This window comes from Leopardus geoffroyi, chromosome B4 (genome assembly GCF_018350155.1).
Source record: "Leopardus geoffroyi isolate Oge1 chromosome B4, O.geoffroyi_Oge1_pat1.0, whole genome shotgun sequence".
Classification (NCBI taxonomy): domain Eukaryota; kingdom Metazoa; phylum Chordata; class Mammalia; order Carnivora; family Felidae; genus Leopardus; species Leopardus geoffroyi.
The window spans coordinates 70,444,304-70,468,464 of NC_059341.1; the positions used below are offsets into that span (position 1 = coordinate 70,444,304).

Here is a 24,161-nt window from a genome sequence, read left to right on the forward strand (position 1 = left end):
AGCTGAGGCTAAAATTGATCCCTAAAATGGGAATACTTCACCAACTAGCTGGTTCTGTTCAAAAATAAGGAATCAGCTCAAGTCCTGCGGCCAAGTCTATATATACCCAATGTTTTTGTTCCATACAGGCTTCCCAAACCATTTTGTGAAAGCTACGGTTAACCTTCATTCCCCTAGTGAAGTTTATGATTCTGTGACCTTGGAAAAATTTGAGCTCAGAAGTGCAAAATTCAGTTGCTCCTGCTCATTTATCCTTGGCCCAGTTTACCTGGGAACCTTCCCAATGTGTTAGCAGAAAACCCCTGTGACTGTGCACAAGCACACCTCCCGTTTTAGATCACTCCAAAGAATGGCTAGCAAATGGAACCAGGCAATTAACAACTTTCTCATTTGACTAAAAAGAATTTTTATCATAATTGTGTTACCAGCATTGAATTGGTAATGAGGCTCTTAGAATTTTATCTCAGTTTTTCTCCTTTGTGCATCAAAAAAGGTCACAAGTATTTCTGTAAATAGTAATTAGTTGTGCCTTTCCTCATTGGCTCTGAGGAATGGGGAATCACCTTCAGGCTGCAGAATAGAGAACCCATGCACTGGAGATTTGCCAATGGCAGGCTCACTTTGTTCAAAGTGTTTCAGAAATGTTTGAATTTGTCGCTAGCATTTAGAAGCTGGGAGATTTGGCAAATGTTTAAATTCCTGGTTTCTAAGAATGTGAAGGGACGTCCAGCAACACTCGTTCTCCTTTCCATGGCAGTAGTCAAGTGTCCATTAGAAAAGAAGAGCTCAAGAAACCAAAGTATGCCCACGCTGTGTTAATAATACCTCTGCTGAAATCCTTGGGGCACTCCTGAAACTTATCCACACCAATACTTTCAGGACCCATCACCCAAGAACCAGCTGGGCAGGGACATGTGCCATCCCTGGAAATCTAGCAGCCTTGGGTGCCCGTTCCAGTTTTACTACTATTTTAAGAAGGCCCATGATTTGTATCTAAGAGGGCTAGACAGCAAGTGATACCTCCTTTTACTTCTGGTGCATTTTATTTAACTCAGGAACTAGAAGGCAGAGCAAAAAGTATAGCAGATGCATACACAAAATGAATCTTCTTTTAATCAGAGCCGAAAGGAGTCCCCATTGACATTTTACTCTGTGCCCCTTCGTGGGCTTTAAGCAAAATGTTCAATTTGCTCTGAAGTGAGGAAAATGCAACAGTTAAGGGTTCTGTCTCACAGGTGTAGAGATTAGAGACAGTGTTTTAACATTTGATATTTATCTTGAGACCCACCTGACCAGATACTTTGCACTCTTGTTAACCAAATCTGTGAACACCTGTTGGCAACTATATGCTTCATTTTCTTGCCTAATTCTTCACAGAACTGCAAGGCAGTTCTTTTCCTTCCTTTGTAGCTAGTTTTGTTTTTTGCCACTAACCAAGAGTTAAAAGCTTTAAAGGTTATGCATTTCCTTAAGCCTTTAGCAATCTACATGACCCTCTGTTGCCAGAAGCAAAAGGAACTAATCTTTTGAGAATGACTTGAAAACTACTGAGGACAGCAACTTTGGTTCATACCTACATTTCTCCAGACTATGTATCAGTGTTTACTATTATTCGTCTTTTCTAAACAACACATCACAGCAGTCTTTTCTAAAAGGATGCCCACTGTGGCAGCTCAGGTTCTGAAAAGGTCTTCAAAAGCAAGAAATTTGCTAATTGGTTATGTGAGATTGTGATGGAACAAGCACCCTTGTACATTGTTAGTGTAAATGTTGATCAGGCAGATTTCTTTTGGAGGAAAAGAAATTATAAATGCGTCACTTCTGTCCCAGGAATTATGCTGCTCAGAATTTATGTGCATATATGCCAATGCAGGATAAGGTTATCCATGAGGAAATTCAAGTCCATGGTTAAGTCGATTATGGTGTATTATACCATCACTGAAAAGAATGAGGTAGACCTATTTGTGCTAATGTGGAAGTCCACACATAAAGTGAAAAAAGCAAATCTAAGCATGCATGTATAGTTTGCTACCACTTTTAAAAGAAACATTTACATAAATATGCTTTGAACATCTGAAGGACACTAGAAATGATTAATAGTGGTTACTTCTGGGGAGGGACCTGATGGACTGGAGATGAAGAGTGAAAAGAGATACGCCACTATCTTTTGAGTTAGTGTGTGTGTGTGTGTTTTGATTTTTGTTAGCATATGCATGCATCTCCTTTTCACTATGTTTTTTAAAATGAACCAGACCACGGAAATAATGACACACTTGTTGAGTAAGTGGCTCTCTCCCCAATTGTGTGTTTCTGAAGGTTCTCTGTCCATCCCACGTACACAGCCCTGCCCTCTCCAGGAATGGGTGTAGGGGATGCTAGACTACTCGTTTATCTCTTGGATTCACATCCCCCTTCCCCAAGGCCTAACAGCTTTTCCCCATTCCAGTAAACATGGACAGCTTTGCCTCTGGGCCTCAAGTTCTATTCCCCACTTACTAGTAGGAACAAGGGAATATGCAGGAGTCAAATTGTGGCCTGTTAATGGTATAAGAATGGGCAGTCATGCCTGAACAGGGGAGCTAAACAGAAGTTACCTGGATATGTTTGAAAATATCTGTGTTCAGAAAGGTAGTTTGTTATTTATTAATAAGCATTTATTAAATACCTTCCTATAGGTCCAAGGTACCACTAGGACCTTACTTAGGACTGAAACGTATATGCAAGAATTGCACATAAAATATCAGCTCATTAGTTCAAATTCAAGATCATTGTTCCTTGAAACAGAACCTCATATAAACTTGAAGTAGTCAGTGGCACAGCATCCTCTAAAGATTTTAAAAGAAAAAGGCCAACAAGTTAGCTGGAAAGGAAAGGAATAGCCTCTCTTCAAATACTAAATCTACAAAGTCCTCTGCCTCTAAAGCAGATCCTTGTAGTTTTGGTCTCTTCCCAGGAAATAATCACCACTCTGTTGAAAATGGGAAAGGCACCCCCTACCATCCCCAAGGGGGGAAAAAAAAACATTCACCCAAACAGCTTCTACTTGTTTTTACCATATATTCCAGGGATATGTATGGGGTTTTTTTTTTGTTTGTTTTTACATTTATACAGTTTACATTGCTTGACCCATAAATAGCACTCGTAAGATTAATAGGGCCATAGTTTTAAAGAGTATTTACATAGCCCCACCATGCATACAGAGCCTTTTTAATATTGAAAAAATCAAAAAATTTGAACTTTCCATCACTAGGCAATATAAATTTGGCCATCTAAGCTTATAAACCCTGACTAAAATACAAGCAATCATTTCATCCATAAATGCTGTTTCTGGTTCTCCAACAAATCTAGCACTGCAGTGTAACAAATGTCTTGCAATTCAGGGATATAAAAATAATCAGCTTTAAAATCTGAACTGTACAGTATGTACATTAATATTTGCACCGTTAAATTAGGAATACACTTAAGTCTATGAAATACTACATTATAAATAGCAACGTTTTTTTCAATCTGGAGCTGGAGCTAATACAATGCAGCGTTTACCTGGCTAACTGAAAGGGGACGAGGTGGCCTCACACGATGGGATGCACAGTATTGGCTGGGTCAGCGTGACTACGTGCATGCCACACAACAAGACAGACTGATCAGGACCTGGGCCAACCTGGTGTAGACAAAGGACACACACTATCACTTTACAAAGGTGGCGGGAGTTCTCCATTGTCTAAAATCAACAACCCCGTCCAATCACCTCCTGACAGTCTCTTGAGGATTCTCTTGAGGATTGGAGACCAAAACCGCTACATAGGGCTGTAATGCACCTGACAGGCACAAGATGTGGCATCAACCTGGCACCATCCAAGGAGGGCAAACTGGAGAAATCACACCTTCCAAAGGTTAATCTGACACTGTAAACAGCAGCAGGGGTCTCATTTACATGGGCAAAGCACTTCAAACTATTTTAGCAACTTTCCTATGAAGAAAAAAGATAGGATTCAAGATGGTTAATGGCAGTTTAAACATGATCCCCACAGCTACTAGGTTAAGAAATAATACAGTTTTTGCCCTTGTGTCCCTTTTTCTTCTTGGATTTAGTTGTCCTCTGACCAAACTGAGGAGTGGGGAGTGCAGAAGTTGGGCTCGAAAGGTCATCTGTATAGTAGGCGTATCTCTGTGGCCGGGGTTGAGGAATTGGTTGTCCAAGAAAATATCCTTCTTCTTCTGAGTCGGAGGAGGAGGAGGTGGAGGAGCACCAGGAATCATCGTCCTCACCGTAGAGTCCCAGAAACCTAGGCACTCCTGGGTTCTGCAGTGCATAATCGGAGGTGGCATGGGCGTACTGTCCATACAGATCAGCATTCTGGATGTATGCTTGGATTTCCCGGGCACTTTTATTCTGTATAAATTTCTCGTAGTTATCAGGGGTGTAAAGCCGCAGTCTGTCCTTGGGAGAGTATTTTCTTTCTGTGACCAGATTCAGGGCATTGTCAGAGCGGGACTTCCTACTTCTCCTGCGGCGATGGTGATGAGACCGGGATCCCCTCTCTTCAAAATGGTAGACCCGTCTTCGAGTCCTTTCACTCATCGGAGGCTGCCGGATTTCAATGTTGTCATAGTTTCCATTGTCAATGACGTCATCTGAAAACTTGACCTGCTGTGGTCTGGATTGAGACTTGGATCTTCTCAGTACTGGCAGATGTACTACTGGTTTCTCCTCAGGCATGATTTTTTCTGGACACAACTCTGAACTTAGACTCTTCAAGGACTCTGCGCTCCTGTGCAACATGGAAGAGTTCAAAGTCCCCATATTGCTCATTTTCTCACAATCTTCTGCCTCCATTTCCTCAAAGTTTTGCAGGGAATATAATGAGGGTCTTGGCTTGCTTTCTCCATCCACTGAAGCCCCTAGAAGAAAAGTCAAGACAAAATGTGATCTTCTGACAATTACTACACACAAGCTACTGAAAGGAAGCATCTCAAAGAAAATTCTCCCAAGTGTCAATGTTTGATTAACACCCACTAGGTAAAACCAACATGCACTTGAGAAGGTTTGACTTTTATCATCGATACAGGGGGCATAGCCTCTTACAAGCCCAGCTCTTTTGTGGCCAGACATTAGTTATAGCACATGTCACGAGCAGCAAACATTTTAAAACTTCTCCACATGTCGAACATGACACACAGAAGCTTCTGCCTCGTGATACATTAAAGCCAGACTACTTCACTTGAACATCTCTCAAATCAATCCCTTCCTTTACATCCACATGGCCACAGTTATGATCCTTTTATACCTAGCTTAGTGGTCAGCAAACCACAGCCCAAGGGCCACATCTGGCCCACAGCCTATTTGTGGATAAAGTTTCACTGGAACACAGCCACACCTATTCACTTACACATGGTCTATCATTGCTTTCTGCAGTGACAGAGTTGAATGGCTGCAACAGAGACTGTATGATCTAAAAAGTGCTATCTAGACCTTTACAGGAGAAGTTTGCCAAGCCCTGACACCTAGATCATCAGGTCCAGTCTTCTTCCCCCTTTACCTCTGTAACATATGCCACTGTCAGATTAATTTTACTTTAATAAAGCTCTTCTCAAAACGGATATTGCTCTCCTTTTTTAATAGGGCCCAGGCAAGTCAAAACAAGTAAATATAACCCAGCAGACTGTAAGTGACTAGGGCATGGTACAGACTATTGTCACCTAGAGACTACATAACTTCCTACTTTCTAGAGGGAGCCTGTTTCTCAGCCCATTATTGTCAAGGAATGTCAGCCCTAACACTTTGTGTACCCAATGAGGTCTGTTTTTGATACTAAGTGTTAAAACACAGAGCCCAGCAAACAGGATATGCTTAATTCAGTCCCATCCACATTCTTCAACTCCCCTTTATTGTTGGCCTGCCTCATCTTTGGCAAGTCCAACAGAAACTAAGAGGGTAGCTAGCTGTCTTAATTCCTTTTAGCCAGGGTTATTTCTGGCACAGGGCAGCCAGTAAAGCCTTTCCTGCCTATATTACAGTAACATAACCTTTATGAAAGGACTGAATATTATCAGTTGGACTATAAAACTAGCCACAGCCTTTGCTAGCCACGGACCAGTAATATTTCTGTGTTCAAAGACTTAATGCAAATGTGAGATTTAGGAGGGGGTGGGTTCCAGACTCAGTCGTGCCTTTAAAAACCTAGGTAAAGTTAGGCATTTAGCCTCTTGGTGATTTAAGTTTCCTCATGTGTAACACATACTAAGTAATACCCACTTGATACAGCTCAGGATCATTTTAAGGATAAAATGTAGATAACTGATATGAATATGCTTTGAAAACATTAAAGTGAAATTATTTTTTAATCTGCATAAAAAACATTCAGCTATTTTTGAGCTATCTGTTGCCAGCGGGCAATTCAGAAAAATATAAAAGATGCCATGAGCTTATAAAGCACACATGCTGATTTTAGCATCTTGAAATTCCTACAGCAAATCTTAAGAGCACAGGATCTTTCAGACACAGATGCAGACTCCATTATCCACATAAATCAATTTCCTCCTCTTTAAAATAAGGATAATACCTATTCAAGAAGCTTCTATTAAACACGTATGCTCACGTTTATTTTGTTAGCGTTTGGCGTTCGATGTAAACTTCTTCCTTCCCTTGGTCTACAGTTTTTCGTAACATGGGCCCTACTGCTGAACTGTAGTTTGTAGAATAAATTTTTTAGTGGCTCTTTTTTCCAAAAACCCCATAATCCCTAGATTGCGTACCTGTGATATTAGATAAAGCCAAAGAATCCATAGAATCTCGAACACTTTGCTCTGGTTTCAAGTCTGACAAACACTCCAGGGAATCTTCATACCAGTGTGTTTGATCGTGATTATAGCCTGAAGCCCCATGGTCCAGATCCAATTCCTGGAGCCTTCTACTGCTTGCAGGGCCTGGGTGGCTGCCATAAGCAGAATCGCCTAGTCCATCTTGTGACTGTGCCCAATACATATCAGTCTGGTATTTTTTACTTGCAAGGCTCTGGTTATTTTGCTTTAACTCAGTCTTATTTTTAACCATGTTATCAGATATCCAGTGCTCACTGGCTCGTATATCTAGCTCACTGGGCGGCTGCTGAAAGAGGCTTTTATCACCAAACTTGAGGAGGAGCTGCGTCATATAATCTTCATGCTCAGCCCATTCTTCAGGGTCTTCTGGGGTTTCGTGCTCCACTCTGCCTTTCCAAAATTCTTCATTGACGAAACCTCCCTGCCTGGCGAGACTCAGATCCTCCAATTTCCGAGAAAGGGTGTCATCAGCATTGCCTGATAGGCCAGGAAACTTGTAGTTTAGAGCAGGCGACAAAAGAAGAGACTGTCTACACTGATCTGCTGACCGACTGCTCTTGCCCATCCGGACACTTCTTCTAGAGTCTCTTGATCGAGCTGACTGAAATGCAGAGTCAGAAGAATCAGAGGCATGGACGTCTTCACCAAGGCTGCATGTTTTCGAGCAATAAATCTGACCTTGTTTGGGAAGGAAGGGACACCCCAACAAAGAAGCTTTACACTGGGCACAAGAAAAGCAGGCTTCTGTAGCATGCCAGTGCTGCCCATCATAGGTCATCTGTGCATGGTCGACACCTGTTTTGAAGAAGGACAGAGTAGGGGGTTACAGTTCAATCTTGAAATAAAGGAAGAAAAAGACAAGAATGTTTGTATGGGGGAACTCTAAAAGGTGATGGAAATGTCTGTATCTTGAAAGGGCTGTGGGTCACACGTGTACAGTTAATTGTCATTATTCACAAATCCCATATTTTTGAATTTGCCATAATTTTTTAATTTGCCTACTTGCTAAAATGTACCTATACCCGCAGAATCAATACTTGCAGAGCTTTCAGGGTTATTTGCTGACAGGTGCAGAAGGATGAAAAATTTGAGTCAACTGATGTGCCATGTTCCTAAGCTGAGGTCAAACAACCGACGCTCTGTCGTTTGTCTCTGCGCTCATACTCTAACAGCTGACAGAGCCATGGTCGATTTATTATCAAGTTTTCTTTGCATTTTTGGGCTTTGTGTTGATTCCGCTGTTTAAAAGGGCTCCCAAGCATAGTGCTGAAGTGCTGTATACTGTCCCTAAGCTCAAGAAGGCTGTGATGTGCCGTATAGAGCACGTAAGTGTGTTAGATCTAGCAGCGTCATTCAGGCATGAGCTACAGTGCTCTGGCTACGAGTTCAATATTAGTGAATCAGTATACACTAAATAAGGTGTGTTTAAACTAAGACATACATGAAACAAGATTATCTGTTGAGCAGTTCATGAAAATGTGACCAGAGCCTTGCAGGACCCCAACCCCGACTGTCCCCGAGGAGCAATGGTCCAGTAACTCAGGCAACTTTATAGAACACAACCATCGCAAATAATGACAGCTGACTACATATCCATTGTCAAAACTCCTCAAACTAAAACATTTAAGATCTGTACATGCCCCTGTAAGTTCTACAAAACAAACCCACACAGAGACTGGACAATCATAGGCCGGCTACGCACTTACCGATGTGCTCCCCACAGGTCTCACAGTACTCTGCATAGAGAGACTCAAAACAGCCGCAGCAGAATGGGCGGCCATCCTTCATGATGTATCTCTGTCCCCCCAGGACCGTTTCACACTCAAGGCAGCAGAAGTGTTTCATGTGCCAGTGGCGACCCTCAGCTTCTGTGCACTCATCAGCAAAAATTATCTTTAAAAAGAAATGGGATGAAAAGATCATGGTGAGCTCTTCTAGAGGCCAATTAACTGCATGTTTTCTGGACAACTGACAGACACTGGCTCTTAAAGAAATCACTTAACTAGCTAACCTTGGTTCTTATAGCCTCAGGCTCACATCTTACTTGATTTAGATATGAAATAAAAGCATGAATTGAAAATGTTGAAAAAGAGAAACTCAGTGCTTGCTTAAACTGAAAACAAAAACCAGATTTTTACGTCGGAGATCATTCATTTGGTCATATTTTTGCTCTCCAGTCACACTTTGTTGGCATAATCTGGCAAAGAATACATTAACATTGAAATAATTTAGTAGTCTGTATTTTGATACTAAACTCATAAAAATGTCTGCAGAATCAGCAGTTACAGCTATCCAGATGCTGTAGCACGTGTAGATAATGTTTCATTTGACCCGGTGGTCATCTCCAGATTAAAGACTTTATTTTTTATAATTTTGCTTTGAAAGAAATTTCAAATTGCATATTATTGAAAAAAACTAAAAACATAAATATATAAAAGTAAGCACTGAAAGTTAACTGTCACTGATTGAAGGAGACTGAGGAGATACAGAATAAATGCAATAAGGTACCCTGGATTCGATCTTGGAATAGAAAAGAGACACTAGCAGAAAAACTGGAAATCTAAATAAAGTCTGTAGTTAATGGTATTATGCCAATGTCAATTTCTTAGTTTTGATGCATATACCATGGCTAGGTAGGATGTTAACAATAAGGGAAGCTGGGAGAGGGTCTACAGAACTCTCTGTCATCTCTTCAAGTCTTCTGTAAATCTAAAATTACTTTAAAATAAAAAGCTTAAAAAAAATTCCTTTCACACCACCATCCCTTCCCACATGACCCAGGGGTAACCACTGTTAACTCAGTGTATGTCTTTCCATACTAGTTCTGAGTGTATACAGATATATACACAATCTCGACCTACTCTCCCTTTATTTAACAAAAAGAAGATTATCTACTACTTAATATTCTTGCAACTGGTTTTCTTCTCCCACAATCCATCAAGGACATCCTACTTATCAATGCACAAACACACCTGCTGCCTTCTCTTTATTAGCTGCATATTATTCCATTATATGAATGTACAAGATTATCTTAAAAATATCTAGACAGCAAAAGCAGGAGATATTTATATTTTGCTTAGATGTGAACAGTGGAATACTGGCTTACTAGAAGCTTATTTTTTCCAGTGTTAAGGGATAAACTTTTTTTTTTTTTTTTTTTTTTTTTTTTTACCTCATCACATGCTGAACACCGTGGTTTGAGCAGTTCAGCATGGTGCCTGCCACAGTGAATTTTTCCATCCTGATAAAAATAGATGAGGTCGACCAGCAGCTCGTTGCACGTGTAGCAGACAAAACAGGAAGGGTGCCAGCACACTCCAGGGCCCGCACGAGAGGCAAACACTGCAATTTCACCTCCATTTATCTTCAACCCACACTAAAAACAAAAGGATTTGAAATTTAGATGATCCTTCTTTAAGAACTGGATGCTCAGCCTTTCCTACTTTACACTAAATTCCATTTTGTCAAGAAAGCTTTTATTTGTGGCCCCTCCTGTTAGTGATTAAATAGCTCTTTAATGCTGGATTATTTCTGATTCTTAACTGGAATGAACATGCCTCAGATATACTACCACACTAGACTGTTTCTTTTTTTTTTTTTTCAACGTTTATTCATTTTTGGGACAGAGAGAGACAGAGCATGAACGGGGGAGGGGCAGCGAGAGAGGGAGACACAGAATCGGAAACAGGCTCCAGGCTCTGAGCCATCAGCCCAGAGCCTGATGCAGGGCTCGAACTCACGGACCGCGAGATCGTGACCTGGCTGAAGTCGGGCGCTTAACCGACTGCGCCACCCAGGCGCCCCCACACTAGACTGTTTCTAAGAATGGTTTCATCCAAGTCACATGAAGAGTCTTTTTCCTGAGCCAGCCTCCTATTGGATACATTTCCTACTCTGAGCCAGGAAGTGTCTGAACGTCTTCATTCTGTTTCTGCAGTTTTGAACAGTGGGTGTACCCCAGCACCTCTCTCCATGCCCAGATTTCACCTGATGTTTACACAAGGGCAGACTGACTCCCCCTGTCAGTTATAAACATTAATGTCCACTTAATAAAAAGCTAGGCTGCCTTTTATGTTTTGGAGGCTTTTAGGGCCCACACCTATGCTGGCCCGGTCACCTACCCCCAACCATACTCCATCCACGTCACTACCACGAGCTACTACTCATCCTTGGAAAGTGCTACCTGTTCGCACACGGCGTGCATCACTGCTCTGGACAAAAGTTTAATCGTTCCTCTTCCTAGTGCTTCTTTCTTCCTTTGAGCACTGAACACCTGCAATTCTTTCTTCTCCTCTTCACTCAGCGACTGGCAATACCGCACCTTCAGAGAGAAAACAGAAGCACCACCCTGGGGCACCCAGTCTCCCTCACCAATTCAGTATTTCCAGGGTTAGAGTTTCGGCAAAGAGCAAGTTTAACTGGCCTGCCCCATAAATCCCCAATTTAAAAATGGCACTGTACCTTTAAAATGACATCAAATCTTATAGCCTCTCCAACAAAAGGGAAATGCAATTTGAAGGATCTTTTTATAAAAAAATAAGGAGTGTTTAAACTTTTATCAGAGACACTTAAAAAAACTGGAAGACATTAACCTTTCTACAAAAGGTTTAAACTTGTTAATTGCCACTTTCACTCTCCATTCTACAGGCACTCTACTGCAGGGCCAGCCCTAACTACGAGAAAGCACTGACTCTAGATGAAGGGGCAGGGAAATCTCAGGAATTTATAGGTTCCTGATAAGTGGTGGGTGGCTGCAAACACTATAAAAAACAACTTGTTGTTAAGTTTATTGCACTGACACCCTTTTCTCTCTCAAAGAATGGAAAGCTGTATTCTCAAGGCAAATTTTAACTGAAGAAAGGCAAAAGAGCCCTGGCCAGTGAGGAGGTAGGGTTTATGAGAGGCAGCTCAATGTTTAGGGTGTTTTTTTTTTTTCTTTAAATTAGGCTGCTTCCTGTTATTTTACCTCATTATCATGTGGCGGCAACTGGTACAAGAGCTGTTTAATTCGATGTTTCTCTCCAGGGCTGTTAACATAAGGAACCTTTTCCTCTGGTAAGCAAGCAAAATAGAGCTGGATCTGGGTAAGAGATGAAAAACAAGGACATCAGCATACCGGAAGTGAACATCTTAGCTTACATTCCATTTAGAAAGTTACCTTTCCCTTTAGGTACAGGGTTTGGCCTCTTGTAGCTAATGAGAAGACCAGCTGAGCCAACTCAGCAGAACTGCAAATCTTCAGATAGCTAGCATCCAGCTGCTAAATTGCTCTTCAGGAATGTAATTTGTAGTGACAATTAGGGGCATCATAAATTATGCACCACAAAATGTGCACACTTAATGCTACTATTCCTCAGCCTATCTCCCTAGGGTCAGCCAAGAAAGAATGCCGGGTGAGTGCTGCATATGACCACACAGGCTGTGTGACGCCGCCCAAAACCCAGACACTACACAAGCACACTCAATTTGCTCTCTGAATTTTACACGTCACAAAGACAAAAGCTGTTTTGTTAAACTGTGTAAACTCTCCCTTATCAGGTTCTCTCAAGCATCAGCTTTCTTTGCTTCCATGGGTGTTATTTTCTAAATACCCGGAGTCCGTTTCCCCACGGAAACTGGAGGGGGGCCACACTGAGCTGTACTGAGGTCACTTTGAAAGGAGAACTCCATTTCTGTTTTTTTTTCCCCCATGGTATTTCAAGGAATATCCCTTAATGCGTGTAGAGTACTTTGCAGTGCTGAGAATCAAGGTGGTTCCAGGGGAAAAGATCAGGGAACTAGGGGCTTGTCTGCTTCAGTTTATCTTTCTATCACATAAAACCTACCCAATCGTAAGCTGAAAGGGGTTTTCTGCTAGTAAGTAGTCAAAATATTGCTTTCCTAACCAGTGTGCCAGCACACCACCCTCCCTCCCCATTTGTGTCAGCCACAGAAGCTTTTACAGTTAGGAGTGCTTACTGAATACCAGTTCCATGTGCACCGGGTACTGTGCCAGGATGAGTAGGGAGCCCCTATTCCTCAGAAAAGTTCCCCACCATGCAGGAAACCCCCATAACTTTGGAGCAGCCATACACCCAGCTGGGACCTTTTATTTCAAACTATGGCTTCACCTGCATCTGTCACCAGCAATTTTTAGTAAGTTCATCATTATAAGGATATTGAGGAAATAAAACTCTGCATATACAATATTCTCATCTTAAAGTAACAATACAAACAAAGCATAAAATTTTTTTTTTTTTTTTTTTTTTTTGCAATACACTCTGTGGTGACAGATTCTTTTATGTGTCAGGTTATCAAAGGTCAAATGTCTAAGCAATAACACTTCAGGTGATTTCTTACAGCTCTGTACTTCTCATCTCTTCCAAAGCAAAAGCATTGCTCAGAGCTGGCATGGAAATGTTCCTCTTTCCTTTCATTACCTTTCTATTGTTACTTGATGTCTTCAAAAAGTTTAAATTCCTCTCACTCTCACTCAAGAGCGAAGAAATTAAGTATGCCCTTCAAAAGCAAAAATTTATACTACCCAGAGAGTAAGGACAAAGGAGGGTAGCATAGCGTGTCAGTAATGGTAGGAATGGTCTGTACATTTTTTAGCATTTCTCAAAAAAAATCTGAAATGTTGTTGGTAAACAGCACATGGAGTGATGAGGTCCCACCTGCTCTGGCCGCAGGCCTGGGGGCACCCAGGCATACTCCTCCAGGGCACAGCCAGAGTCGTCGTCAGATGTGGAGCTCCTCTGGCACCCGAAGGCAAGCTTGCTCATCTTGGGCTCCATCTCCAAAGGCATAATATTGAAGTGAGAAGGCCGGTTTCTCAGTCACAGGACATCAAACAATGGCTGCTGTGGACAATATAGGGAAAAAACAAAGAAATTAAAACCTGAAGGCACTACTCTTGCCCTCCAGGAACTTGTATGGAATGCTGTTTACACACAGCTGGGCCTGGTTTTCTAGTAACTAGTTACCTGTTTCTAGTCACCAAGTTACCAGTGTCGCCACCCCCCAACCCCCAGGTCCACCAAAACTACGCATCTAGAGTTACACAATTTGGAAGCAGCCCCCTTAACGACTTAGCATTTCCGAAGATGCCACCAAAACTAGCTTAGTTCCAGCTGCCTTTAACAAGCGCCTCTAACACGCTATTCATTACAAGCGTTCTCAAGAAACTGCTTTGTTGACTTTCTAACTTTCCCACAAATGAAATCCTGTGAAGTCCCAAGAGTGGAAGAAGTGTCAGAGATGGCACCGCCTCCTGCCCTGCCTGCTGCTTTGTGCTCCCGAGACCCCACCCTGCTCCCGGGTCTCCTAATCCCAGCCATTTACTGCTGCCTGCACAGAGTGGGTCCACTGGAAGACTGCTCAGATTTCTGGTTTCTAATCAAGTTCTGAGAGACAGTAAACCTCATTTACTCCCTGACTAGAAATAGCAGTTGAATCCTTAATATAGCACATTCAATCCAAAAGCCTTTAGTATCAATGGGCCAAAGTCTGCCAGACAGTTCATTAATGAGTTCCTTCAACAAAAAGTAATTGAATCCAAGCACGAGGCTAAAATAAAATCCTGCTAGCCGACTATTAGTGTGGAATTGCATTACCAGCAGGCATTCATTGAAAAGTCACACCTACTATGTGTGACAAGCTAGCAGCCAGCTACTGGGTAAAGTAAGATGTAAATCCAGTTCTGGATGAAAAGTCTTCCTCAGAGGGAAGGGCTGCAAAGGTGTTAACACAGGGGTCTCTTGCTCTACAGCCCAGGAACTTTGTTATCGGCGTTTAAGTTCCTTGTTAAGTTTCTTTTGATTCTTAAACATCATCCCTCATCCCAAGGCACTAAGAAAAAAAGATACAAGACTTTTCAGAATCGATGTAGCTTGTTTTATACCTGCCCCTTTCCTTCTCCCTCCACTAAAAAAAAAAAAAAAAAAAAAAAACATAATTAACCTGACCCCAATTTATTTTTTTTTTGCTTTTATTTTTTTATTTTCATATTTTTATTATTTTTTTTAATATATGAAATTTATTGTCAAATTGGTTTCCATACAACACCCAGTGCTCATCCCAAAAGGTGCCCTCCTCAATACCCATCACCCACCCTCCCCTCCCTCCCACCCCCCATCAACCCTCAGTTTGTTCTCAGTTTTTAACAGTCTCTTATGTTCTGGCTCTCTCCTACTCTAACCTCTTTTTTTTCCTTCCCCTCCCCCATGGGTTTCTGTTAAGTTTCTTAGGATCCACATAAGAGTGAAACCATATGGTATCTGTCTTTCTCTGTATGGCTTATTTCACTTAGCATCACACTCTCCAGTTCCATCCACGTTGCTAGAAAAGGCCATATTTCATTCTTTCTCATTGCCACGTAGTATTCCATTGTATATATAAACCACAATTTCTTTATCCATTCATCAGCAGATGGACACTTAGCCTGACCCCAATTTAAAGAAAACAAGGCTCAGGAAGTTCAATCACTCACCTAAGGTTACACAGCTGAAAGCCAGAGAGTACAGTCACACTACGTGCCTGACTCATCAGACTTCCAAAAATTGTTCTGCCTTAAAAAATTCTCTCTCTTGCTAAAACAAGTAGGAAAGGCAGTGAACCCTAAGCACACTCCTGCCTGAGAGGAAGTCCTTTCTCAGCCACTATGTCAAACCCAACTGTACAGTATCAGAAAGTTACCTCTCACAACCCAATTATTAAAACGTACACTTTTTCTTTTATAAATCAAAGGACATAAATTAAAATTGCAACAGTTATCAAACGGAAGGCCAAACATCCAAGGGCTACAAATCATTGTTAGAAGAAGGAGCGACGCCATACAGTAGGCAGATATTATTTCAACTATTAATTTAACTTTTCCTTCACCCTGAACAAAAAGTAAAGATGAACTCATTTCCTCCACTATCATTGGGAGGTTACGACCTTTTAAACAAGTCATTTCACACAGGTGCAATTGATTCCCATCTTGACTTAAGAAAGGTTCTCTAAACAGGCACATTCCTCTTAGCCCTCCGTAAAAAAAGGATGTGTTAATGAAAGTCAGAAAATTTCTTGGATCTAGTCTTTCCCTTTTGTTTTGGAAAAAGCAACTCCCACATGTCAAAGGAAGAGAACTAGAGGTTAAGAATTTAATTAGTAACTCAAAAATCCCCACCAGGAGAACGGGGGCAGGGGGGCTGGGAACCTTCAATGCAATTTTAACCTGAATAGTGCAATATATATATTTGGCCCTTCCAAAATCTGGCTGAGGAAGGAGACACTAAGGTACCTGCACTGCAGAAACTTACAAAAAGCATAAATATTAACAAGAACCTATTAAATATTAATATATTATAAAACAAGAGAAAACACAAATTTAAGACAAACCATGGATTTTCCAAGCTAGCACAAAGACGCAGACTACCAAAGATCTGAATTACTTTTACAGCTATATTCCTAGATTAGCCTTTTGCAAAAAAATGTATAGTAAATTGCCATCCCAATCAAGGTAAATCAACTTTAGCACTAAATGACACAATCCACCTCCTCCCAATCTAGATGGGAGGCCACGCCTTGAACTACAACTCCCATATATTCGTCCCAGCCTCTCTACACACTACACTGAGGACTGTCGACCATCAACAATGTGAAGGGTCCAAGTGAAGGGACACGAGCAACAAAGTCCTAGTTATCACAGGCAAGGCTTTCAGTTTTATGTGTTGGCATTCTGACAGCTAACTGATTCCTGGTGGGATTAGTGTTATGACATTTAATTATCATATGGAGCAACCCAATGAGGGCGTGTCTCAATTCACAGGGGGGAAGACGGAGCCTCAGAACGAACTGTCACAGGACAACTGTCCAAAGGCACAGTGGCCTTAGAACTTGGCCTGTGATCTTAAACCTCTAACCCCACACTGCCTCCTAGAGGTGGAACCTGACTGAGCTGGTTCCCCTTTGCTGTGGCCAGTTAGTACCGCTACTGCATCAGTCACGACAAATGACTGAATGTAGGGAGACAGTCCACTTTGCCCAGAAAAGGCACTTCAAGGAAAGCACACAGTCAAAAAGGATTATAAAAATTCACCAGCCTCATGAGCTGTGGGTTCAGAGTTTATTCTCTGGAGAGAGCCTCTTTTTGCTATCAGAAGATAATAAAATGACAAAACATTACATGCATTGGGAAGGTCTCAGAGCTCACAAAAAAATTAAAATAATAAAAGTTACATAGCATGACCTTTACTTGATAACACAAAAATCTGAATATGGACTTTTCTCTTTTAAAAAATTACTTGTGTCAGTAGACCCTTATATTCTTAAGTATATCATTTTCTCAAACTGTGTCATATGAAAGCAGGTGACTGCTGATCATCGTTCTTGCACTATAAAATGTTAAAGTAATAAAAACGATAAATAAAAACATTTCACAGGGGCGCCTGGGTGGTTCAGTCGGTTAAGTATCCGACTCTTGATTTCGGCTCAGAGCATGGTCTTAACGAATCCATGAGCTCAGGCCCCGCGTCAGTTTTGCGCTGTCAGTGCAGAGCCTGCCTGGGATTCTTTCTTCCTCTCTGCCCCTCCTCTGCTCTCGCTCTCGCAAAATAAATAAACTTAAAAAAAAAAAAAATACATGATCTCCCAAATACACCTTATGTAGGCATTTACATTTACTGTATTGTAAATGTTTGACAGCACAAAGAAAGAGGGGGACGTGGCCATTACTTATGCTCTGGGTCATGATGTAGGATCTTCCTAATGACATCTAAATGTGGTTCTGTCTCGTCTGCCAAAATACCACCTTTTAGAACAAACACGAAACCATGTGTGAATTAGATCTGACAGAAAGATTTAATTAATTTCATTTCCAGGTATTGTCTCTAGGTTGATCATGTGAAATACAGACACAAATCAGGTCTACAAATAAGTTGAAGTATAACAGGAATAGAACTATCCAAAGTTGGAATTATGATATAGAACATTTTCAACATTTTTTTTTGAAGAACCACACTTAGATGGGCAAAAGTGGCCCTGTCCTTTATTAATTTTGTACTTAATTTTTGTAAATTTTTATTTTAATGTAATTTCAAGCTTCAGAAAAGTTGGAATAGCCCTTTGTAGCCTTTACCCAGACTCATCAAGTGTTTGCATTTTGCTTCATCTGGTTTATCACCATTCTCCTCCTCATGATCACAAACACATACACACACTTTTGTGGGAGCCTTACAGAAGTGCAGATTTTTAACATCCTCTTACCTAACCACAGCTAAGTTAAATATGGTATTATATTTTTTAAATGTTTATTAAAAAAAAAAACTATATGCAAGACACGGTGCTAGATACTGGAGATCAACAGAGTAAAAAGCCAAAATAACTTAGTATTCTGTGATTATTCTGAGGAAGGTTTATTGTACTGGTAGTGAAATGCTGTAACTGAATGAACTTAATCACATGTGAATGACAATTATGCATTAACTAATTCTGTGCTAGGTTTGCCCCTGTTAAGGAAATGGATCTGGAAGGGCCCCACATCTCCAAAGTCTCTTCATAATTCCGGATGTCTCACAATGCAGGGAAAAAAGTAGAACAATGTTCAGGAATGGGTTTGTTCAGGTTCCAGAGTTTGACCATCAAGGAAGCATGTAGAGGGAGCAACACCTTTAAGAGCTAACAGCACTGTCGAAGATGGCACTGAGGTCAAGCACAGAGAACAGATACTTGGATTAAATTACAGCAGGTAAGGAGTTATTTGCAGGTACTATTTTAAAGAGAGGACTAAAAGGAGACTAGAAAGAAGACTCAAGGAGACGAATGACAAAAAGAAAAGGGAATGGATGAGGGAGATGAGAAGGAAGCCCAAGGTTGGGTAGAGAGAAATGAGATACTTTTTTCTTACGAAGACAAGGACTATCATGGGGATGCTCCAAGTCAGCCAAACAACAGAAGGTGGAAGAGTTTCATTTCCCTTCTTTCTCCTTTTCTCCTTTCTTCCTTCAAAATAGTTAGTTACTTCTCACCATTTAAAAAAAACTCAAAGACAAACAGTTCGCAGATGTAGGACTTCTCAATCATCATATAATTGTCAAGAGAACATCTGACCCAAGGGACAGAGCAATACGTAAAGGAATGGGATCTGGGCTTCAGCATTCAGTAAACGCAGCCCTGAACTCTTCAGACCTTTGGCAAACCACCAAACGTAATGGGGCCTTGTTCTTTATTGTAACTATTTTCCTTACAAAGATGGTCTAAGTAGGTGAAAGTTTTAAAGAAGAAAGGAATTATATGAATATAAAGAATTAAAATTACTATTGACTGTGTCAATTGGCATTGTTATTTCCACTCTGACTACACAGATTTTTCTTGAAACTGACCAGCAACATCCAGAATAAGAACACGTTAATAGCCAAGACAAAGGTTGACATGTGAAATTTCATCTTCTTTTTGAGTTCTGGAGGTTCTGTAGCCTCCTGAAGGGCAAACAGTTTTGACAAACTATCAGCCACCATTCCCAAGTCCCTTGGGATCAACTTCTAACCAGTCCTCACAACAAAATCTCCAATACCAGCATGGCTGCGCACACACACAATGCATAATGGTCTACAGAGCATGGCAGGGTATTTCCAGGTGTCTTAGTAGAGCAACAATGGTGAGAACCCAATATATAACTGGCTGTAAGTTGGCCCTTATTCCCCCAATCAGAGTATGGTCTCATTCATCCAACAGTGATATAAGGAGGGGTTCCTTGTGAAATTTACTTTGGAGATTCATTTACTCCATCCATTCATTCATCTCTGTATTTAAGGGCCATTATTGAGTGGTTCTAGGAAATACCACAAAGAGGCAATTGACTTCATTCCATTAAAAGCTAGACCTTAAAAAAGAAAATGTATTTAACATGGTAAGAATATTTCCAAATTCCATTATACATTTCCTTGTTTTCTTGAGTGCGTGTGTGTAAATTATATGTGAGTTAGCCTTTGACTGATCATTTGTTTTCATTCTGAACAGAAAACGAACAATAGAAAGAACGCTGGCTTCAGGAATCCAATCTAGTCATTCAGCTGGATGTGACCCTGGAACCTAGTTCCTCAATTGGAACACAAGTTTAGGGCTACCTCACAGTGTAGAGCTGATGTGTGGAATTGCATGGCCCCAAGGCTTTAAGATGGTTGACAAACTTTTTATAGGTTTTTCCCTCCCTGCACTCATGACAGATTCTGAATTCTTGCTACTTTAGTCTCTTATAAAGTAAGTAGCCTTTTTCCTTTGCCCACAACGAACAACCTCTAAATCTTTTTTAGTATTTTGCTTTCAATGTTCTGCAAATTAGGCAACTGTAATTTGAAAAAATTCATCTAGACGTATATAGAATCATTACGCTATGAACAAGGGCTTACACATTCCTTCTGGAAGTAATCACTGGTTAAATAAGATAATACACAAAATGTGAAGGTATTATGCAAATTAAAAGCAGCTCTATTATTTTGCTATGCTATTTTGGTCATTTGAGGATCATTTATTTTCTACTGCACTTACATGCTGCCTCCAGAATAGCTCAGGAGTACTATTTTGGTTGACCTTCACATATACATAAACGAGCCTTTACTATTTTTCCCTAAAAAGTTTCATAAGTCAGCACAGTATATGAAGGTCCAGAGGCAGTGAAGAGTCCAGAGTTTTGCTGGAAGTCAGAAGCAATAATAGATGGCAATGACAGCACTGAATGACGCTTTCAAGAATTAAAAACATCAGGCAGCTGACTTTGTGTTTAACCCTAAAGGCAATGGGAAAAGACAAAAGGCATGTGAGCAGAGTACCACTGCTGGTCTTAAAGAAAATTAATACTACAGTGATGGTCAGGAAAGAGAACAGGAACCTGGGAGGGGCCTATTTGTCTACTGTTCCCAAGAGAGCCTAAACATGGTGGCTTGGGGAACCAATAGGAAGGGGGGGATCTGGGTCAAAGATAGTCTTAGGTGACTGAAAGATGATGTACTAAAACAGAAATACTACACTGGCAAGTCAGAGGGAATGAGGATTTGAGAGGGTTGGGGAGAAGGAGTTCAATCAGATACATACTGAGGTTATAACTGTACAACAGTTCTGGTATGGTTCCTATTATTAATCATTTTTTGGACTAGGTCACCAAATCAAATCAAAATCATGCAAATGGAAAACAGAATAATTTTCAGTCCCTGCCATTGAATACGAAGTCTAAGGTCATACCCCTAATTTACAAACACTTCTCCCAAATTCCACTCTAGTTCTTATGTGAAGATTACCATGGCATTGCAGGGTCCCTACGAAAAGGTATTTCTTGTGTGAACATCCCCAGGGAAGTTAGAAATCCTTTGATCACCAAAACCCAGAACAGATACTGATTTGTGAACTCAGTTGGGCTAACATTCCCTAGGTGTCCCCTGCTGCTAAGTGTCATCCTGAGGGCCACAAACTGCTTAACAACTTCTTTGTTAAACTGCTTGTTAACAAGGCCTTAGCACATAAAAGATGCAGATCACACATAACCACTCAAGAGCTACTCTAACTCTTCGGGCTAAATATGCAGGTGGATTAAATTTAACTACAGACTAATTTGGTAGTACAAAAACCCGTAACACTTCTGTTCCTTTCAACACACAAAATACACAACCCTGTGGATATAGGTATCCCCTTGTTTATGGAGACTTTTAAAAAGCCAGAAAGACCTGTAGTCACCATAGGTATCAAAACTATGATAACCAAAGTTTGAATTTCATAGTAGAGATCCTAAACTGTTATCTCTTTAAAGTTTTCACACACACAAAGAGTACGCAATGCTTATTGTCTGCTAAAGACGAAAGTTCAGGGCCCAATTCACTTTTATTTCTGTTGAAACGAACTGTTGAGATAACTGTAAAATAAAAACATAATGAAGGTATCCAACGGCACTGCTTCATCAAACATTAGTAAAAGAACTTCATACCAGCAATTAGTGGCATTAGGCCATGTGCCCTTTGGCATTTTCTGTATTTTCCAGGTAGACCTCCCTCCAACTTGTACATTTTCCAACAGCTGAGTGGCCTGTCATGTACCATCCAATTGCCAAGAAGCTATCCATTTTTCCAAGAGGAAATGTGGAACGCTGCGGGGTTTCAAAGCATTCTAATTTCATGCACAAATACATTCCACGACAGTAAGACAGACTGCCTAACAAAAGGAGGAAACATGATGACAAAGCATGGTCCTTTGCCAGAGCGACGCTTCTGGGGTCAGATTTTTTGGCTGTAAACCGGTATATACAGACAAAATCCAAAACGCATGCTGGGGTGTGCCGCGGACCACGCAAGGCATGGCTCTAATGGACTAGTTAATTTCCATAATGGGGGACGCAGATATTTTTCGCAAATCGTGTTCCAGTCAGTCTCCTATTGATATTTTGAATTTCTATTTTCCACGGCGGCCCAAGGAAACGGCAGCCAGACTTGACTCCAATGTACACACAGACTCAGGTTTCACCCCGTCACCTGTTGGCTCCTGAACAACACTCCTCTTTGTGAAACTTACAGCACTCATTTGAAACAAGTTTCCAGAGAAAACACTTCAAGAAAGTGTTTGAGAAGTCACAAGACTCGAGTTGTAAAAACAAATTCCACACATAGCCTGGTTTATACTGACATAGATTAATGTGAAAACCTGAGCTTTTTAAGAAGGGGTTCGGGAGAGGAGCCGGAGGGAAAGGATGTCACCCTTCTTCGGGAAAATTCAGCAGGCTAATTCTGGATAGGGCTGCGAGTGATGGCTGTGGGGGTTCCGCTGGGTCAACCCAGGCCCGCACCGGGAAGAGACAGCTTGCAGCAGGCGTCGGCGCCCCGCAAGCCCTACCCTCCGCGCGGCCGTGGCTGCTCGGGCCGCAAGGGGGCGCCCCGAGCCGCGGGTGGGACGCGGCCCTCTCTCCCACCACCCGGCCCCTTCCCCGCCTCCCCGCTACGGCGCCCAGAGGCCGAGCCCCAGACCCAGCGGCAGCGAGCGAGTCCGTCCTGGGCGCCGACGCCAGGCCCGCAGAGAACAGCTCTCCTTTCCCCAGGGGCCACAACAGTCGCCTGCGAACCCCCTGACCCACCTCCAGCGGAAAGTCTCGCGGCGCCTCTGCGCAGCGTCCCCTCCAAGGAAGAGCACTCGCCCCGCGGCTTGACGGCGATACCGAGTGGCCGCCGGTCCCGGATTCTACCCCCCAACTTCCGACAAGAAGCCCCCTCTCGGCGGGCGCACGGTGACGCGCGCACCCCCGCGGCCCTCGGCGTCCAGTCCCCGCCGCCCGGCTGCCATCGAGCCCCGGGGCCAGACCGCGGCTCGCCACCTGCAACCGCGGGGTGGAACGCGGCCTGCGGCCCCTCCCGGCACCCGCCGCGGCCCGCGAATCCGCGGAGCCTCTCGGCGCGCCCTAGGCGCCCACCGCTCCGCGTCCTGCCGAAGCTGGCGGCCCGGCCCAGGGAGGTTCCCGAAGGAAAACGGGGCTGAGTGCCCTCCAGGAGGTCACCCTCGTCCACCCGTTTCCGGAGGAGACCCTAGCAGGGCGGGGACGGAGGGGCGGGGGCGGCGAGCGCAGGGCCCCGGTTAAACCGCGGCGGGCCGCACCCCCTGTCGCGGCTCAGCACCGGCCCTGACCGGCTGGCTAGGGGTCGCTGCCGCCCCCGCCCCTCCTTGACGCACCCCCGGCTCCTGCGGCTTTCCCCCGTGAACCCCCTTTCGGTGCAAGGCGGCGATCCTCACCGGCTGCAGCTCCCTAACCAGCCGCGGTGGGGGGAGGGCTGCAAAAAGGTCCCTTAGCTCCCCGGAGACCCTCTGTCCCCGCCAGCGTCGCCGACTCTGCTCCCCGTGTCTGAGTCGCCTCGTCCAGGCCACCGCATCCCCCACCCCCCAGCTCTGCGTTCCTCCAGAATCCTCCACCCGGGAGAGAAAAATCCCGGTGTCCGCTCTGCGCCCGCGGCCGGCGAGCTTCAAAAGTAACCAGAGCCCGCATTTAAAAAAGTAACCATTTCGCTTCCTGCTGGTCCCACCCTCCTAAGGAGCGCCGCAGGCCGGCCTCCCGGCTCGCAATCGCAGCCCTGCTGGGCTCCCGGCTCCCGTCCGCAGGAGGCGCCTGCCCAGCCTGGTCTCGCGGCCGCCCGCTTTCCAGGAACTGTCACTGCTGACCGTGCCCCTGGCAGGTCTCCACGAGGTCCTGCGCGCACATTATTCCTCGAAAAGTTACCCACCCACTTGGCCAGCCTCGCGGCTGGAGCCCCTTACCTCCGTCCGCCCGCTCCATTCCCAGGAGCCCTAGTGAGAGGAGCAGCTGAGATGCAAATACCCCAGGACGCTTATGTAAACTTCCCCCTCCCGCAGGTGCA

At 43.0% G+C, this 24,161-nt stretch overlaps 1 protein-coding gene across 5 annotated transcripts in view; it reads right to left on the reverse strand.

Annotated features, from left to right (window-relative positions):
* Positions 1–3,033: 3,033 nt before the first annotated feature.
* Positions 3,034–24,161, reverse strand: part of PRICKLE1 (prickle planar cell polarity protein 1) — a 111,971-nt gene continuing 90,843 nt past the window's right edge. The window contains exons 1-8 of one of the 5 annotated variants that reach the window (XM_045465827.1): positions 24,061–24,156; positions 13,476–13,661; positions 11,786–11,899; positions 11,003–11,140; positions 9,992–10,195; positions 8,526–8,712; positions 6,754–7,614; positions 3,034–4,899 (exon numbers count right to left, since the gene is read on the reverse strand). In XM_045465827.1, coding sequence (XP_045321783.1) covers positions 4,037–4,899; positions 6,754–7,614; positions 8,526–8,712; positions 9,992–10,195; positions 11,003–11,140; positions 11,786–11,899; positions 13,476–13,607 — 2,499 coding nt within the window. In that variant the 5' untranslated portion in view covers positions 13,608–13,661; positions 24,061–24,156 and the 3' untranslated portion in view covers positions 3,034–4,036. Of the gene's footprint in view, positions 4,900–6,753; positions 7,615–8,525; positions 8,713–9,991; positions 10,196–11,002; positions 11,141–11,785; positions 11,900–13,475; positions 13,662–22,891; positions 23,022–23,128; positions 23,255–23,541; positions 23,934–24,060; positions 24,157–24,161 lie in introns of those variants that run through there. The other 4 variants (XM_045465826.1, XM_045465829.1, XM_045465828.1 and 1 more) reach the window with 4 other exon arrangements.